Source organism: Schistocerca nitens, chromosome 1 (genome assembly GCF_023898315.1).
Source record: "Schistocerca nitens isolate TAMUIC-IGC-003100 chromosome 1, iqSchNite1.1, whole genome shotgun sequence".
Classification (NCBI taxonomy): domain Eukaryota; kingdom Metazoa; phylum Arthropoda; class Insecta; order Orthoptera; family Acrididae; genus Schistocerca; species Schistocerca nitens.
In genome coordinates, this window is record NC_064614.1 from 431,959,169 (window position 1) to 431,979,112 (window position 19,944).

Genomic DNA, 19,944 nt, shown 5'->3' on the forward strand with positions numbered 1-19,944 from the left:
CGCAAAATACAAATTTGTCCTTACTTCCCAGACACCCATTAGAAATTTTGTATAAGTGATTTTGTATCCACTACGGTCACTCAACAACGACACATGCCCATACACCACAGCGTCGTCAGCTAACAGCTGCAGATTGCTGCTCATACTGTCATCAGATCATTTTTTTATACAGAGAATAAAAACAGTTCTATAACACTTCCCTGTAGAACTCCTGATGATACACTTGTCTCTGATGAACATTCCCTATCAAGGACTGTATACTGGTTCCTATTACTTAAGAAGTCTTCAAGCCATTCGCATATCTGGGAACCTATTCTGTATGCTCATACCTTTGTTAATAGTCTGCAGTGGAGCACCATTTCAAATGCATTTTCGATATCTAGGAGCATGGAATCTGCTTGTTGCCCTTCATCCATATTTCACAACTTATATGTGAGTAAAGGGCAAGCTGAGGATTTCCACAAGTGATGCTTTCTAAAATCATGCCAATTTTTGGACAGAAGCTTTATCATCACAAGGAAATTTATTACATTAGAACTGAGAAATTGTTCATGAATTCTGGAGCAAACTGATGTTAAGGATGTTGGTCTGTAATTTTGTAGGTCAGTTCTTTTATTCTTATTATATACATCAGTTCTTTTACTCTTATTATATACATTTCGAGGATAATGGAATGTATTCGAATTAAGTCGGGTGATGTTGAGGGTATTAGATTAGGAAATGAGACACTTAAAGTAGTAAAGGAGTTTTGCTATTTGGGGAGCAAAATAACTGATGATGGTCGAAGTAGAGAGAATATAAAATGTAGACTGGCAATGGGAAGGAAAGCGTTTCTGAAGAAGAGAAATTTGTTAACATTAAGTGTCAGGAAGTCGTTTCTGAAAGTATTTGTATGGAGTGTAGTCATGTATGGAAGTGAAACATGGACGATAAATAGTTTAGATAAGAAGAGAATATAAGCTTTCGAAATGTGGTGCTACAGAAGAATGCTGAAGATTAGATGGGTAGATCATATAACTAATGAGGAGGTACTGAATAGGATTGGGGAGAAGAGAAGTTTGTGGCACAACTTGACTAGAAGAAGGGATCGGTTGGTAGGACATGTTCTGAGGCATCAAGGGATCACCAATTTAGCATTGGAGGGCAGTGTGGAGGGTAAAAATCGTAGAGGGAGACCAAGAGATGAATACACCAAGCAGATTCAGAAGGATGTAGGTTGCAGTAGGTACTGGGAGATGAAGAAGCTTGCACAGGATAGAGTAGCATGGAGAGCTGCATCAAACCAGTCTCAGGACTGAAGACCACAACAACAACAACAACATACATTTATGCATTTTTCCCAGTTCTTTGGGACTTTGTGCTGGGTAAGAGATTCATGACAAAATGCAAGCTAAGTAAGGGGTCAACACCACAGATTACTCTTCATCCATGCCAAGGATTGCTCTTACTATGTCCTCCATATGGGAGTCTGTGCAATGTCCAAATGATGGTGTGCCTGAATGATCCTCCTGCATGAACGATTTCTTAAACACAAGATTTAAAACTTTAGCTTTCCTTTTGCTATCTTCTATTGCAATCAGTGACTGGATAGAAGCTGTCAACCCACTTAGTGATTTTACTTTTTCTGTGGTTCCCAGCTAGGTCCCTTGCTAAGGTACGACAGTGGTGACAGATGTGTGCTTCGCACATTGATCTTTTTACTGATGCCCAAATCTCTACTAAACTTTGCCTGTCTTCATTTGTGCATTCTCTTTTGAACTGCAAGTGCAACAGTTTTTGCTTCCTCAGCATTTTCTGAATTCTTTTATTGTGTGTATGTGATTGTGGGAAGTCTGACAGCACTTGTAAATTGACTTGATTTGACAATGAGAGAGAAAACAAAGAGGGGAGGTATGTAGGAAAGGAGGTCAAAGACTACGGAAAGAAGGGGGGCAACAAGGAAATGGGATATAAGTGTGCATCAGTAAATTCACTCTGATCCAGGCAGAGGAAGTTGCATGTAGTACCTGATGAAAGACAAGGCTTGGGTTAAGGAAGTTGCATGAAAGTGGGGAGAGTGGTGGGAGGGCGGAAGAAGCAGAACAGAATGTGGGAAGATGATAACCACAAAGAGAAATACAGGTTTAGATTAATAGAGAAATAAGTTAGACATAAGTGAATAAATGAAGAGAGGATATGGTGTTGGAGAGAGGGAGGGGGGGGGGGGCAGAATACCAGAGGATATGCACAAGACTAGATGCAGAGGTGACCTCTGGGGCTAGAAGAGATGGAGGCCAGAGTGTCTGTAGGAAAGAAGAATTAGTTTATTTATTTATTTATTGGTCCAAAAATCAGTTTCGTACATTGTTTGTACATGTGATATAGGATAGTGGTAAACCTAGTTAGTTTACAATACAGTAGTCATTTTGACTACATTGTTGACATAATAAAAATGCATAATAATGTAGGTTGGTGTACTACATTGCTTCTACATGTGATAATAGCAGTTATTAAGTGAGATGATATGATAAGCACAATGTAAACTATATTATGAATTGACAATTAGTGAAATTTGGTAAATGAGGTTTACTTATTATGATGTTCCATAAACTCAGACAAAGAATAGAAGCAGTGGTCAAGCAAGAACTGTTTTAACTTTACTTTAAATGCATTTAATATTGGTATGCATTTTAGGTAAGAAGGCATATGGTTATATAATGTAGCTCCGGAATGATACACTCCTCTTTTGCATATGCTTGTATTTATTGTGTACTTGTGTAGGTTCATCTTCTGTCTAGTTTCATATGTGTGTATATCATAGTTGTGTTTGAAGAGATTTTCCTTTTTTAAGATGCTCCCTTTTGTGAAAATTAGTATTTCGTATATATACAAGCAAGGCAGTGGCAATTTTAGGGACAATTCTTGTCTTTGCAATTCTGAGAAAGCAGTGTTGTGGGGAGGATGGTAATTTGCATGGTACAATGTGGGAAATATCTCCTGCTTAGTAACATCCTCTCCCACAGGATGTTCAACTTCATTTCTGGTCAGACTTTGGTGGTGGACATCCATGTGACTGGACAGATGGTTGGTGGCCATGTCAACATAAAAAGCTGTTCAGAATCTGCAGTGGACTTGATTGATGCCTTGGCTAGTTTCATCAATGTCTGTACCCTGACAAAGAACTGAAGTAGGATGTGCTGCATTGGTGCATGGGAGTGGTTCAGCACCTGGGGCTTTCCAAAAGTTATGACTCATGTGGCAAATGGTTGGCAGTAGGTGTGGTATAAGGAAGGACAAAGAAATGCTATAGTTTTGTTGGTTACAAAATGGCACTTCAAGAAAGGTGGAAAAGATGGTTATTGGAAGGATGGACATTCCTCATTTGAGGGCATAGTGAAAGATAGTTGAAGCTATGGTATATTTGCATCTCTGCAACCATTTGCCACATGAGTCATAACTTTTTGAAAGCCCCAGGTGCTGAACCACTCCCATGCACCAATGCAGCACATCCTACGTCAGTTCTTTGTCAGGGTACAGACATTAACTAGCAAAGGCATCAATCAAGTCCACTGCAGATTCTGAACAGCTTTTTATGTTGACATGACCACCAACCATCGAGTATAGATATAAGTGTCAGGAAGTCGTTTCTGAAAGTATTTGTATGGAGTGTAGCCATGTATGGTAGTGAAACATGTACGATAAATAGTTCGGAAAAAAGGAGAATAGAAGCTTTCGAAACGTGGTGCTACAGAAGAATGCTGAAGATTAGATGGGTAGATCACATAACTAATGAGGAGGTATTGAATAGGATTGGGAGAAGAGGAGTTTGTGGGACAACTTGACTAGAAGAAGGGACCGGTTGGTAGGACATGTTCTGAGGCATCAAGGGATCACAAATTTAGCATTGGAGGGCAGCGTGGAAGGTAAAAATTGTAGAGGGAGGCCAAGAGATGAATACACTAAGCAGATTCAGAAGGATGTAGGTTGCAGTAGGTACTGGGAGATGAAGAAGCTTGCGCAGGATAGAGTAGCATGGAGAGCTGCATCAAACCAGTCTCAGGACTGAACACCACCACAACAACAACAACAACATGGAACCATCAAGGAAATGGAGATCGAAATATGAAAAATTGGTAAGCAGGGCTAAAGCAGACAAGGTGATATGTATATGAAAAATGTGATAAGTCCATATAGGAAAGGAGAGGGTGTGTGTCTTGGCCTTGGGTCCAGACCATGAAGATATTGTCAATGAACTTTAGCCAGACAAGGGGCTCTTAGATGGCTAAAGAGGATTCCTTTCAGGAGCCCATAAACAGGTTAGTATATGAGGACACCACATTAGTGTTCTTGGCTGTGACATGGATTTGTTTGTATTCCTCTCCTGCTCAAACATGGTAAGAATATAGTTGACTGTCTGTATGAGAGATGGGTTTAGTGTTTGGAGGACTTTGGGGAAAGTAGTGTTTTGTTCTATGGTGCTTTCGCTCTTCCTACCAACTCGTATCCCTTACTGTATTACACATGACTTTCCCTCCCTACACCAGATTGACCTAGCTGGTATTGTACCCCATCCTGTTTCTTTGCTGTCCCTTCCTTCCCTAGTACTCACTGTTCCTTTACATCACTACTCCTTTCCTGTCCTATCTTCATTGTTCCTCTGATCCACTCAGGCAATATTGCACCTTACCAAAGTCACACCACAATGCCTGGACAATGTAGTATTGTGTGTGTGTGTGTGTGTGTGTGTGTGTTCTTAGTTCTAAAGGACATTATTTGAAAGCTGAGGTACTAGTTCCAATCTACTGTCAACTGAATTATATGGTCAATGGTGACCTTTACTCTTTTCACAACATATTAGCCAATATATATATTATTAAAAAGTAGTTTGCTTCACACTGTTTAAAAATAACAATTCAAAATTTACAGTAAGAACTTCATTCAAGTATGTGATCCAGTAGCAGACACTCACACAGTAGAAGTAGCACAACGAAAGAAATGGAGACTCAACAAAAAATAGGTTAAAAGCAATCTAAAAATGAAATTAACATAACAAGCAAAGAACTTATAATTAGAAGGAAGTTTCACAAAAACAATTTACTTATTGAGGCATCTCAGACACACATCTAAATATTATGTCACAGTAACCCTTGCTCTCAGAGTTATAGAGGTAAGAGTAAGAAAATGTGAATTATCAGGAACTTGTTAAGAAAGAAACCTTCCCCACCTCCACCATGACCCTATCATAACGAAAGTTACAGCAAGATATGATAAGACAAAAATTAACTCTGAAATGAAACCAACAGGTAAGGCTTGCACCCCTGAAAAATAGAGATAGCTAAAAGGACCTCCAAAAAGTTGGCGATACAGAAAAGAAAGACAGGTGTAGAAATAAAGCAAAAATGTCTAGCAACAGAGAAAATGGAGAAATGACACAGCATATGTTAATGATCCAACAACCATAGAAAAAAAAAAAGACATGCTACGTTCCAAAATGTGAAAGAGGGAAAGCTGTGTCAGATACATAACATGAGAGGGATGGGAGGGGAGGGGGAGATGAGAGCAAGAGTTGGGTAATGAAAAGAACTGCTGCTTTAAGCCAAGAACAAATGCTAGAGACAGACACATACTGTAAAACAAAGGCCCCATCTGTAAAGACCTGAAGATACTCCTATCTGAAGGGAGAAACTGAAGTGCTTATATGATATAAATTGCATGAAGGTCATGCCTATTGCGCTGCAGAGAGTGTATTGTGATAGGATATTGTGTGTTAGTAGTATAGACACTGTGTCTATCACCTACATGCCGGTATGGGAAGCTAAACAGAGGTCAATAAGCAGTTGGCATGTTAGAAAGGTCCTCTATCACTCACTACTGAGGTAAGGGTTACCAACAAGGTTGCAGTATGTAGGGAAGCTGGAGCAGTCAAAAGCATAAGAACATAAGACTTACTTGAAAACAGGTTAATAAGGAACATATATTTGACTAAGATGTTGCAGAAGATGGAACAGGAAGCCAAAGCACTCAGTGAGTCAATGGCCTTATTTCTGAGCACAACTTCAAGAGACATAGCTCTGGCAGATAAGGTGGCTGATGCATTCCTGATGATGACAGTAGTGTGTGATTAGATGTAAACTTTCCTGGAGTTTTTTGAGAGGAGGCAACAGTTGTGTTATTGATGGGATTATGGAGGAACTACAGTGTGCGATCTAATGGGGTAACTGTGAAAAATAAAGGTAACAGTGAAAGTGGAACTACTGTTGTGTATTGGAGGATTTGACTGAAGTGAATTATGGAAAGGACCATCAACAAGATGAAGGCAAAGAAGGGTTGCTTGAGACTGATGCAAGGATTTGAAGGTATTGTAAAGATTTTTTATGTATCAGACCCAGACCAGCCAAGAACATTTAGACTTCAGGAAAGTTAACACTAAATGTTGGTGTAACAGAGAGAGAGACTAGTTACATTTAAGTGTCAAAATGATTAATGTGATGAAGGAGATCACAGGTTTTCTTTCAGTCAATGATTGGCAGAGGAAATTTTCAGCAGCAGATTGTCTGGCAGTGCAGTGAGTATGTAAGTATCTTTAATACATGAATGAAACTATTTACTAACAAACTGCAGATGATAATCAACCAAACCAGAGACTCAGTCAAGAAAGAGCTTAAAATCCAAGAAACGGAGCAGGCAGGATAGAATGCTGTGTGTATGGCTCTGAGCACTATGGGACTCAACTGCTGAGGTCATTAGTCCCCTAGAACTTAGAACTAGTTAAACCTAACTAACCTAAGGACATCACAAACATCCATGCCCGAGGCAGGATTCGAACCTGCGAGCGTAGCGGTCGTGCGGTTCCAGACTGCAGCGCCTTTAACCGCACGGTCACTTCGGCCGGCGCTGTGTGTATGTTTGATATAATGTAGAAGGTTATTGTATTTGGTATGGTCTATTAAGTCTACCTGGGACAATGGGATAGGTTATGAGATACCATATGATTTAAGTAAAAGGGTCAGAGAGCTGCCAAAAACTTCCTTTCTCTAAATCTTGTTGCTGAAATAGCACAATTCCTTTCCAAATGACACACAAAGTTCACTTTAACATCTCATTTATTGGAGTACTGAATGTTGCACTGTTTGCCCAAGGTGATAAAGTTTTATAGTCACGTTATTTGGACATGTTTTCAAACAGCCTGCATTTGTTGCAGTGTGCTAAGTGGAAGTGAGGCTCTCTGCTATATCAATGTAAGTTATACAGAGCGGTCAGAAACAGCCTGTAAAGCTCGTAAGGGTGTTGCAGGGCAGGTTGTGCTGAGAAATAATTGTTAAGAAATGATTCAACACATTTTACAATTTCCCAGTTAATTAGCATTGAAGTTGGCCAATCAGGCCGTTGCACACACAGATTCAAGTGGCCTGCCGGATACAATTAGTGTCAGTTCTTCTCAGAGTGTAGACAATAGTGCACAAGACTGTACAGCCTTTTGGTCAGGTTCAATCTTTACTACCGTCTTATGTTCAGTTTTAGGAAACCAAATAAAGAACACATCTGGTGACACTGCCTCTGTTGGGCTGCTTGAATTTGCATGCACAACTGTCTGATTGGCCAACTCAGAAATGGCGCAATGTATCAATTTTTTTCTTAACAATTATTACTCTGCACAATCTGCCCTGCAACAATCTTTTCGGACTCTTTCTGACCATCCTTTATATGTGACAGCCATACTACATATCTGAAGCCTCCGCAGTGTCCTTTGAACCAATCCTAAGACATTACTCATCAGTTCTTTGAAATTTCCAATCTATACTGCATACTAGTTTAACTGCTTTTGTTTGTTGTTCTTGACAGATCAAAAATTTGACACAAGTTAAACATTATGAAGCATAACTAAATTATTTGAAAGTTCGCAAAGAAAACAAAACCATGATCAAGCAAGTCTGTATGGAACAAAATAGAACTGAAAAGCAAGAAGCAGATCTAAAACAGTGAGATTAAGAAAAGCATCACACCTAATGTCTGCTATATCAACATTTTTAGGAGAGGAAGGCAAATAACCTGCCATTACTAGGTGTTTTGCCACCCTAGACAAGAACTGAAAAATAATGCCCTCTCCTTTTCACTACCATCAGTCTCTCTGATATCTCCACTCCACTACACCAACATCAAATGGCAGAACAATGCATATCTGCTATTTCAGCCAGTGCATGTGCCCCGATCCAGTACTCAACAGAAATGAATCAAGGTTATGTTTGTCTCCATTTCATACTCAGTAGTACATAGAGGCAAATCTGTTTACTTTTGTCAAAATAACTGTTCCATATGCTTTTGAAAACAATTCAATGTTTTAATTTTTCGTCTTTTTCATTTTTTCTCCTCTTTTGCTAAATTTTTTCACTGATTTGAAATTAATTTTTTCCACCCTTTCTGCACTAGGCTGTCACCTCCTAGTCTTGCCTAATGGTAGAACTGGTCCTGGTATTAAAAAAAAAAAAAAAAAAAAAAAAAAAAAAAAAAAAAAAAAAAAAAAATCCAATCCCACAAAGAGACAGAAGAACTGGTCAGAAGGCTTAACTACCAGAATCAATAAAAGACACATACAAGAATAAATGAAGCTAGTGCCCTTAACTTTCCAAACCACTATTTCCTCCTTCAGAAAAAAAAAAGTAGAAATTGTGAGGGAATTTGGAGAGAGATGGGGAGGATACAAATCACTCAGAAATCCACCTTAAGAGGGATACACCATTCTACTTAAAGAAACAAAACAAAAAAAAATGAAGGTGTCAGAGCACAGGAGGCCAGACACACTACATCAGAAAGCAATGTGTTAGATTCAATTAAAATAGCATGAGAGGTAGTTCTAGAGCAGGAAGCAATGACATATATAGAAGAGAAGAACATGGCAAGTGGAGACAATAAAACAAACTGAGCAAAACAACAGACATAAAAGGGGGGAGGGGGGGGGGACCTAAAAGAGGGCAAAGAAAAGTAGCAATGAAAATAATATAAATTCTAGCAAAAATTAATGTCGGAAGGAAGGATGAGAAGCTAAGCTGATGTAGGTCAAGTTTGGGAGAGTGGCTGGAAGAGAAGATATGTTTAGAGTAAGTTTCCATCTTCAAATTTCATGAAAACTAGTGCTGGGTGCAAGGACCCTAACAACTTGTGTGGTACTACAGGCACTCAAGGTAGGGCAACAGCATCCTTATTATCCCTAAAGTAGACAGGTCATATGCAGCCATTCATTTGATCCCTGTATAGAAACAATGCAATGAAATTTGGATGCAAACCCCCTCTCCCTCATGACCAAGAAGGTAGCTTGGGATTTGAAGAGAAATGGGATACATTTGAGTTGGAGAAAGGAGTTGAGCTGTTAAAAATGAAGCAGTAGTCCATCATGACTCCAGGACATGGAGATACCATCAACGAACATGAACCAAGACAGCAGCTCCAGCCTCTGATAGTGAAGGATGGCCTATTTTATGCAGCCCTCAAAAAAGTTGGTATATGAAGGCACCATCCTCATTCTCAGAGCCCGAAGAATTGTGTGTGAGTGTGAAGCTGCTTAGTGTGACAATGAACAAGGTTTTTGGGAGACTTTGAAGGGGACATTGGGAGAGGTAATATTTACGGATAAAAAGTCTATATATATATGTGGGATACTGTTTTAAACATAGGTCAAACTGGAAGTGACATCGATGGCTTCCAGTAAAGATGTGGGAGATTGGGGGGGGGGGGGGGGGGGCAGTCCTAGAACAGGTGGTAGCAAACTATGACCCGGGTGCCAGATACACCCCACTGCTGCTTTTCTATGGCCCACAAGCTGAGAATTGATTTTACATTTAAGGCAAATTAATACTGAATGAGATTCTAAAATTATGTGAATGTAATATATCTGTGTCTGTAAAGCTGTATTTGAATAATTTTATGTTTTTGGATGCATATCACCATTGACTGACAGTACAGTCTAATGGTCAATGTGGGAATTGAGTAGCTGGAAAAAAAAAGTGTGTGGTGCTTCTATGTACAGAAAGCTAGGTGAGCATGCTGACACTCTGTGCTGCTGCTGTGATGACACAGTTTTAAAATGGCAGTGTTACCAGTACAACATGTATCACTGTTCTGCAACATTCTGCTTTCTGAGGGGCATTCAAATGAAACCCAGTTACTAGTAACTCAAAAGTGTAGTAATACACAGTACACATACTCAAAAATAGTCGCCAAAACTGTTGGCACATTTATACCATTGCAACACTAGCTGGTCGATTCCATCCTTGAAACAGCTAGTAGGCTGCTGTCGGATCCAGGCCTGGGCCCAGTCACACACTTTGTCATCCGTTGGGAATCGAAGCCTGCAAATAGCTTGTTTTAGAGGTCGGAACATATGAAAGTGACACAGTGAAAGGTCGGGACTGTATGGTGGATGTTCCTGCATTTCCCACTGAAACCATTCAAGTATTGTGCTGTACGGTGATCAACTGGTGGGGAACCCAATGAGCACAGATTTTTCTAAAGTTCAAGTGTTGATGCATTATGGTGTGGGCTAATACCCAGTAACCAATGGATCTCGTCCATGGTGATTCTGCGGTTGCCCAAGACTAAAGCATTCACTTCCGCAACCTTTTCCGGCATGACGACATGATGAGCCTGTCCAGGACGAGCATCGTCTTCCAGTGACTCGTGCCCCTCAAGGAATTGTTTGCGCCATTCCACAACACTTGAACAACTCTGACTGTCCTCACTGTACACAGCCTTCATCCATTGATACATTTCACGGTCTCCAACTCCTTCCGCCGCCAAAAATCGAATAACTCCTCATTGTTCCTGCTTACTCGCCTGCATGTTTGGTAGTGGACGATAACTTGTGTGACCACCTTCTCTTTGTCGTGAAACCACACTGGTGCTATGCAACACCAAACAGTGCACACACGTCATACTCTCTACCAATAGATGGCGCCACCATACCAGCAGTTATGTGGCGCCACCTTACATGTGAGGCAAAGGTAGATGCACTGACCAGGTTTCACTTGGATGAACCTCATAGTTTTTAACAGAAGCATATTTCCATCACATCATGGTCGAAATCATGAAAGAAAAGTGGACATTGAATGTAGTGCTGATCCATCAGAGCTGAGAAGTGATCATTAAGAGCTTTAATCCCCATCAAAATGGGATGGTCAGGAAGGTTGCCAATGATTTTTAGATAGGAGGCAGAAGCCAGGAACACACAGATCAGATGAATTAATGAGTTGTATCGAGGTAGTTGTGAGATCTGGTGATGACAATATGGCTCCCAGGATTTTTTGTGGCACTGTATGGGTTTCTACACAGGAAATGGTAGAATGCATCACTGGTCACAGGTAATTGTTTGTATCAGGGACACCCAATACTCAGCTGAAGGGCATGCTCTATGGCATGACTGAAGAGACCTAAATGGTAGTTGTATGCCACATAGGCTATTTGAATACTCTCACCTACGGCCAGTTTTTCTGAACTCTGGCGGTGAGAACTAGCCTTTCCACAAATCATCTTATTCCGCAGCCCCCTTGAACTCTACCACTGTTAGCCTACCCTGCGCAGGATTTTTCCACTTGTGACTGTCATCACTGAAAAAAACTTCTCCATGTTTTACTCCAGTGCTGTTACAAATGAAATTTAGGTCACTAGCACACTCTTCTCCATGGCATCTACTTACACTCTGCACTTTGCTTTCCCAACATCCTTTTTTTTATTATTTATCCACTTTTTGTTTATTCTTTATTATCTTTCGTCCTTAACAATTCCTCTTTCATTCACATTTTGTATCTTCTCCAACATAGTGCGTGCATATACTTCTCTTTCTGAATTATTCAACTTTTCTCTATCCTATGACTAGATAACTGATATTCAAAACAAACTGACTTAAAAAAAAAAAAAAAAACAAAGACTGGTGGTCATGGTAAATTGCACTCTTGATCCACCTTCACTCACAGCATGTTGTCTTAAAATTTCAGTCATATCATAACAAGAATACACATTTTGTGGATACTAGAAAATTCAATTTCTGTGCTACTGTCAGCTGCTCTGTTAGTGAAGATACCCCTTCAAAACAATTATTTATAAGAATACCTCTGATTGGAGAGCAGTACAAGATTCTGGACAGCTGTCAGTGTGGAAGCTTCGTTCTGTCCAGTTACAAGGTGCCTATCCACAACCACATGCACACAATTTGGTTCTGATAGAGAGAATGTTGCTCCAGCATCTCTGACAGCATCCTCTACAAGAAGTGGCATGTCAGCAAAATCTGACCGGCGTGCTAGTTCACATATTGAAGACTGCAAATAAAAAGACAGACAAAAAATAACTTGCATGACTCACTGGCAGCACATTGTTATATGATTTAAAAACTTCAGCATTAAAATACACAACTGAAAAAAACCTCAAAGGGAAGAACATTTCATTCCCATTCAGATTTTTTAAAATTATTTCTTTTCTTTTAGGTACACACACCCACCTGTCTGCCCACCCACCCACACACATACACTACAGATGTTGAGGTGAAGTGAAAGAGAATGTGTGTGTGTGTGTGTGTGTGTGTGTGTGTGTGTGTGTGTGTGTGCGCGTACTATAGTTAGAAGAGCAAATTCATGGGGTGCAAAATTTGATATTTGAACCAAAAGTTGAATTAACACCAAGCCAACAAATCTTCCCATATCACTGTGAATGTAGGAGAATTTTTCTATTTGCTTGGAAACATTTATACCTTTAAAACTGCACATCCCAAGAGAAACATTTGAACATTTGATTTAAGGCTTAATGCTTTCTTTTTTTTTTTTTTTTTTTTTTTTTTTTTAGTAAAGTAACTGACAGATAATGAAGAATAAGACTGATAAGTTAGTGATCAATACAGCAGAATTTTTCTTTCTATGTAAAAAATATGAATATGTAACACAGAACATTAATCTAGTTCACAAGCTAAATAAAAGAAGTTCTACACACTCTCACTTAAAATTATTATTTATCATACCCCTGTGATTGAGTACGACTTGAAACCCCAGCTAGAATTTTCTTCATTCTTTGCTGACAAAAGGCCTGCTACTCCTGTCCCAATGGCACATATGAGCTCTGAAACAAACAGTCACTCAAGTATATATTCATCACTAACGGGACTCCAATATTAGTACAGAAATGCAAACATACTTTTCTCTTTTATGAAGTGCATAAGAATCTGTCCCAGATCTGCATTAGTGGCGAGGTCTGTGACTGCTCCTGGAGCATGTGGTATCAACAGGCACATGTATCTGTTAGCTGAAATCAACACAAAGTATAAGGACAACATTATGAACTATAGTTTCCACATTAATTATAGCCAATTTAATTTCTTAAGAAATCAGTAACAATCCTATATCTTCACCTCACAGTACTGTTTATCTAAATAGTGAACTAATGACTCTCAAGACATAAAACAATTACAGTAAAATGTGACAATGAAAAATTCTCTACACAGTGTTATGTACATATATCACATAAGTTTCACACCACTACACTTCACAGTTGCTACCTGCTACTATAAAATATAATGTAGTGAGACCTGCTACAAACCATGCCCAGGGAAACTTCTGTAGGAACTGAATGAACGATTTTCACCCTCTTACTGTCCAGTTTTCAGAAATTCATGGGTGTTAATCCTAATTCTGCTTCTGCTACCAATCACCCCTTTAACTCACAACAGACATTGCTTGTAGCCTTTTCTCTACAACCCCCCCCCCCTCTCGACATCTATCTTTTTTATTATTTTCTTGAGTGATCTCTCTTCTAATGCATAAAAAAAGGAAAATTGTAATTTAACATCCTGTCAATGACTACATTATTAGACATAAAGCACATGCTAGGATTAGAAAAGGAAAGAAAGGAAACTGGCCCTGTCCTTTCGACAGAGCCATCTCAGCATCTGCCCTAAACAATTTAGGGAAATCATGGAAACCCTAAATCTAGATGGCTGGACGCAGATTTGAATCACAATCCTCCTCAATGTCTGTCGTGTGTTTTACCCTGCTCTGTTCCTTCTACTGTCTTCAACTAGTTTTTACCTGGGAGATTCTCCTTCACTGACTTTGCAAGACCTCAAATATCAAATATCACCATTTGCGGTGCATTATTCAATTTAATAATAATTAATAAAAGACTTGAAAAAGTAATAGAGGAGAATCTCGGTGAGGAGCAGTTTGGCTTTAGACGGAATACGGGCACCAGAGATGCAATAGGGCTCCTACGAATCTTGGGAGAAAGGTTTATTGAAAAAGGAAGAGACCTATATATGTGCTTCATCGATTTAGAAAAGGCATTTGACAATGTGGTATGGGACAAGCTGGCGACTATTATGAGGGAAAAGAGAGTGGACTGGAAAACCAGAAGACTTATAAACTCATTATACCTTAATCAAAAAGTTTCAGTTAAAGTGAGAGGAGAAAGTACAAACTGGACCAGACTAGGGAAAGGAGTAAGACAAGGATGCTGTTTATCACCTACTCTTTTCAACCTGTACTTGGAAAATATGATTGACCAATGCTCATTAGATGACAAAGGAGTAGAAATTGGAGGAAGAAGAGTAGGATGCTTGAGATTTGCTGATGACATGGTCCTTCTAGCCACAGGGGAAAAAGAATTACAGGATTTGGTGGACACCATTGCAACTAACGGAAAAAAATATGGAATGAAAATTAACACAAATAAAACAAAAGAATTGGCAATAGGAGGAAATAAGGAAATAAAAATTGTGCTGAATGGAGAAACACTAGAACAGGTGCAAAATTTTAAGTATCTTGGAAGCAGGATAGACACCGACTGGAAGTGCACCACAGAAATTAAAACAAGGATAGCAATGGCAAAAGAGGCGTTTTATAAGAAAAGGAGAATCTTCTGCAGCGGTCTGGACAGAGAACTCAGAAAGAGACTCATAAAAGTCTTGTTTGGAGTGTTGTTCTATATGGCGCTGAAACATGGACTATGAGGAAAAAAGACAGAGAAAGGCTGGAGGCTTTTGAGATCTGGACATGGCGGAAGATGGAAAGAATAAGTTGGATGGACAGAGTAAAAAATGAAGAGGTACTGAGAAGAGTGGGAGAGAAAAGACAGTTACTAGATGTAATAAAGAGAAGAAAAAGAAATTGGATTGGGCATATATTAAGAAAGAATGACGGACTGATAAAAACAGTTTTACAAGGTTATGTAGAAGGGAAAAGGAAGCGAGGAAGGAAGAGGTTCCAGATACTGGATGACATGATGGACGGTACAACATACAGCAGCCTTAAGAAGGAAGCAATGGATCGCAGAAAATGGAGAGGCAAAGGACCTGCTAATATAGCAGATAACTGATGATGATGATTCAATTTCTATTTCTAGCCATTCCTTAGAGACATCCCTTTCATAAGTGGCACTCTTTAAGTACCAAGCAACAGAGTAATTCCTGTGGCGCTGCTTACATTTAGTGGCACCAAAAAATTCACTCTTTAATAATAAATATCTTTGGAATAAAATTATATCTACATAGTTACCAGTCCTGTGTAGCAGTGTTGTCTAAAACCAGTGGTATAACCACTGGTGAAAGTCACACAAGTTATGAATAAGCAATGAACCTAAGACAGTGCAGCAAGAATGGCTGATATCAAATTATCCTTTGAACAGTGTAAAACTATACAGGATTAATAATTGTAATACACAAAAAAGAGATACAATGAGAATGCCACAATCAGTTAGGGATCTGGCAACCAATACACCAAGAAACAGTCAGTGTTGTTCATGACACGCATAAGTGGAGAAACAGATCACCAAATGCCAATGCTAAGGTGTAGCCTCACTTTACACGAACATCATAAAAAGCTTTGAACTGATATACACGAAAAGGCAGGGTAAGCTGGTCCAGTGCACAGTGTTTTCAGAGGGTTGTAAGCTGAGAATGTACACTCTTTTACATAAAGCATGTCCGGTCACTGGCCCCCACGGAGCTTAAGTCCATGCCAATTGCAAGTTGTGACAAATAACCTTGCCACCCTGATAAATATTCTAAGCAAGGCTATCTGCAGGATCTGGCAACACTTATGCAGTGGCACTTCCTGGAGGAAGTCTTTCTTCCAATTTGAGTGAGTTTGTTCCAGTTATCGCCATTGTCTGACAATAAAGTGCATGATGTCCAAATGTGAGGTCTCACACTCGAGACTTGTCCTTGGCTATATTTTTATAGTGCCTTTTGTCTGAATGCTGAAGTCATGAAAGAAACAATAGCAAAGCTACAATTTATTTCACTTTCTGACATACTGGTAACGACGATTTCATCCAACAACAGTAACCAACTGCTTGCCTCTGAATGCCGTGGTCTTCAGTCCTGAGACTGGTTTGATGCAGCTCTCCATGCCACTCTATCCTGTGCAAGCTTCTTCATCTCCCAGTACTTACTGCAACCTACATCCTTCTGAATCTGCTTAGTGTATTCATCTCTTGGTCTCCCTCTACGATTTTTACCCTCCACGCTCCCCTCCTATGCTACATTTTTGATCCCTTGATGCCTCAGAACATGCCCTACCAACCGGTCCCTTCTTCTTGTCAAGTTTTGCCACAAACTCCTCTTCTCCCCTATTCTATTCAATACCTCCTCCACAGTATATGAGGTCCATTTACTAGTTCCTGGCAATGGCTGCAGCGATGATGCTATGTTCCCTCCCCCTTGTCAAAGGCACCTGATACGGCTAATTTCTTTGGGTGGTATAAAACGCTTTAATGTTGTTGAGTGATGCTCCCACAAAAATGTCCATGATTTATGTTTCACACTCAACAGCAATGGAGGCATACAACTGGTTTTACAATGATGACTTTTCTATTACACTAGTATAACACAAAACTATTTCTATGGTTTGTGATCCATTTAAAATATCTCACTACATTGTTTAATATTATTATTAATGCTTTATATCTACTTCGATTCCTTTTAGAGGCAATTCTTCATGCAATTATTTAACCAGGAATCCATGTATTTCTGTAAAGCCACAGTGAATACTTTGCAGCGCATGATCTACAGCAAGGAGGCACACCGCACATTTTGAGGACCATGTATGGATTCATGGAAGACTTAACACTAACAGAAAGTGATTTTTGAGGTATTCAATTAGACTTAAACCAACAAAACTGTCCATATTCAGTGCTACACTGATGGGAAGGAAACAGCTTACAGAGCCAAGAAAGTGATCTGACTTACTGTGTAAAGATTTTCTTCAGTTTTGTTAAAGAATTTCTGCTAGCAATTTTCAGCTCCATGAAGTAAAATGGAAAATAGAAGTTTCAGTGCTTTAGTACCTACTGTGATTTGAACTTACAACACAGACCACTGTCGCATCATAACACACGTGCAGGACCACTGGCCTAATGAAAAGTTGCTAGCAGCAGCCCTCTCATATCACAAGATTCGTCACTGACCCTGATAACACAGCAATAAACGTAAGAACAGAATACCTAAAGCAAAAATGAAATGATTGCTCTCAGTGTCTCATCTTACATGAAGATTATACAGCATAAGCCATCGAGGTGGAAGGCGAACGTCAAGTGAATTTAGCAGGTCTACTCTATGACAAATGCAGAAGTATATGCCCTCTCACAGGGTTGTCAGATGTTTGTGGTGATGTTGGCAATTCTTATCTGTGCTAGAAACAACTATGTAGTGAAATGCTTGACGTGTTCATCTTGTACAGTTCTAGGAGGTGAGGCACACTTGCATTTGGATTTATTCTGTCTTATTTCCTGACACTTTCTAACATTGACTTTTAGGCTATATGTATTTAAGTCAATGTATTACATCTAACCAGAATTCCTCATTTTGCAACCTGTCCAGCGTGGAAGTTATATAGTAACAATATAGGGATATCAAAGGCAGTGATATTAGTTTCGCTCATGTGAGGTATTGAGGTATATAATTTTCCATCATGAATACAATTCCTCCAAAATACAAAGGAATAAAATGCTTACATTAATAATTTGCAATGGAGGCTTACTTCCATGGAATAAAAAGATATTGGAAAATCTACCTTGTCTCACACATCATGAGACAGTAAGAAGCCAAACTCTTTACGCTTTGAAATAGACTGTCTGGGTGCACTCATATATATATATATATATATATATATATATTGGTGGGATAGAAGCAAGAAGAAACACAGTTTGCTCATTATTCAATGCCACACAGTAATCAATTCATTTGAGGATTTAGTAGAGAAGAACTGCAAATATGTTCATTAACAGAGAAACTTCACGCACGCATGCACACGCACACACGTGCACACACACACACACACACACACACACACACACACACACACACCTGCTCACTGTTTCTTAATGTCAATGTTTGGTAGAAGAGATGTTTCACAGGAGTGAAGGTGAACAACTGCTCATACCTCTTAAGATATGCACTTTAGAGCCAATGTATACTTGACATTACTACACACAACCTTCTGAAATGCCTTCGCAAAAGAAGACGAAGTAAATATCCTCGGAGTAGTGAAGCAACTTAAATCAATAAAAGCAAGTCCTCTGGTCCAGACTGTATACCAATTAGGTTCCTATCGGAGTATGCTGATGCTTTAGCTCCATACTTAACAATCATATACAACAGTTCGCTCGACGAAAGATCTGACTGCATAGTTGCACAGGTCACACCAATATTCAAGAAAGGTAGTAGGAGTAATCCACTAAGTTACAGACCCATATTGTTAACATCGATATGCAGCAGCATTCTGGAACATATATTGTGTTCAAACATCATGAATTACCTTGAAGAAAACTGTCTATTAACACACAGTCAACATAGATTTAGAAAACATCGTTCCTGTGGAAAAAAAAAAAAAAAACTAGCTCTTCATTCACATGAAGTATTGAGTGCCATTGACAAGGGATTTCAGATCAATTCCGTATTTCTGGAAGGCATTTGACACTGTACCACACAAGCGGCTTGTAGTGAAATTGTGTGCTTATGGAATATTGTCTCAGTTATGTGACTGGATTTGTGATTTCCTGTCAGAGAGATCACAGTTCGTAGTAATTGACAGAAAGTCATCGAAAACAGAAGTGATTTGTGGCATTCCCCTTTGCGGTTCCTTATCTATATAAACGATTTGGGAGACAATCTGAGCAGCTGCCTTTGGTTGTTTACAGATGAAGCTGTTGTTTATCAACTAAAAGTCATCAGAAGATCAAAACAAATTGCAAAACGATTTACAAAAAATTTCTGAATGGTGTGAAAATTGGCAGTTAACCCTAAATAACGAAAAGTGTGATGTCATCCACATGAGTGCTAAAAGGAATTCATTAAACTCCATTTACACGATAAATCAGTCTAATCTAAAAGCCATAAATTCAACTAAATACCTTGGTATTACAATTACGAACAACTTAAATTGGAAGGAACACATAGAAAATGTTGTGGGGAAGGCTAACCAAAGGCTGCATTTTATTGGCAGGACACTTAGAAAATGTAACAGATCTACTACGGGGACTATGCTTGTCTGTCCTCTTTTAGAGTACTGCAGCGTGGTGTGGGATCCTTACCAGATAGGACTGATGGAGTACACCAAAAAAGTTCAAAGAAGGGCAGCACGTTTTGTATTATCATGAAATATGGGGAGAATGTCACAGAAAGGATACAGGACATCATTAAAAGAAAGGCATTTTTCGTTGCGACGGAATCTTCTCACGAAATTCCAATCACCAACTTTCTCCTCTGAATGCGAAAATATTTTGTTGACACCAACCTACATAGGGAGAAACGATCACCATGATAAAATAAGGGAAATCAGAGCTCGTACGGAAAGATCTAGGTGTGCGTTCTTTCTGTGTGCTGTACAAAATTGGAATAATAGAGAATTGTGAAGGTGGTTCGATGAACCCTCTGCCAGGCACTTAAATGTGATTTGCAGAGTATCCATGTAGATGTAGACATTATTTTGTTTTGAT

The 19,944-nt window shown here is 39.2% G+C and overlaps 1 protein-coding gene across 2 annotated transcripts in view; it reads right to left on the reverse strand.

The window, feature by feature from the left end:
* LOC126251037 (glutamine amidotransferase-like class 1 domain-containing protein 1) overlaps positions 1–19,944 on the reverse strand; it is a 69,459-nt gene that overhangs the window by 7,738 nt on the left and 41,777 nt on the right. For both annotated transcript variants that reach the window (XM_049951608.1, XM_049951607.1), the window contains exons 4-6: positions 13,150–13,257; positions 12,977–13,074; positions 12,079–12,284 (exon numbers count right to left, since the gene is read on the reverse strand). In XM_049951608.1, the coding sequence (XP_049807565.1) occupies positions 12,079–12,284; positions 12,977–13,074; positions 13,150–13,257 (412 nt within the window). The remainder of the gene's footprint in view (positions 1–12,078; positions 12,285–12,976; positions 13,075–13,149; positions 13,258–19,944) is intronic.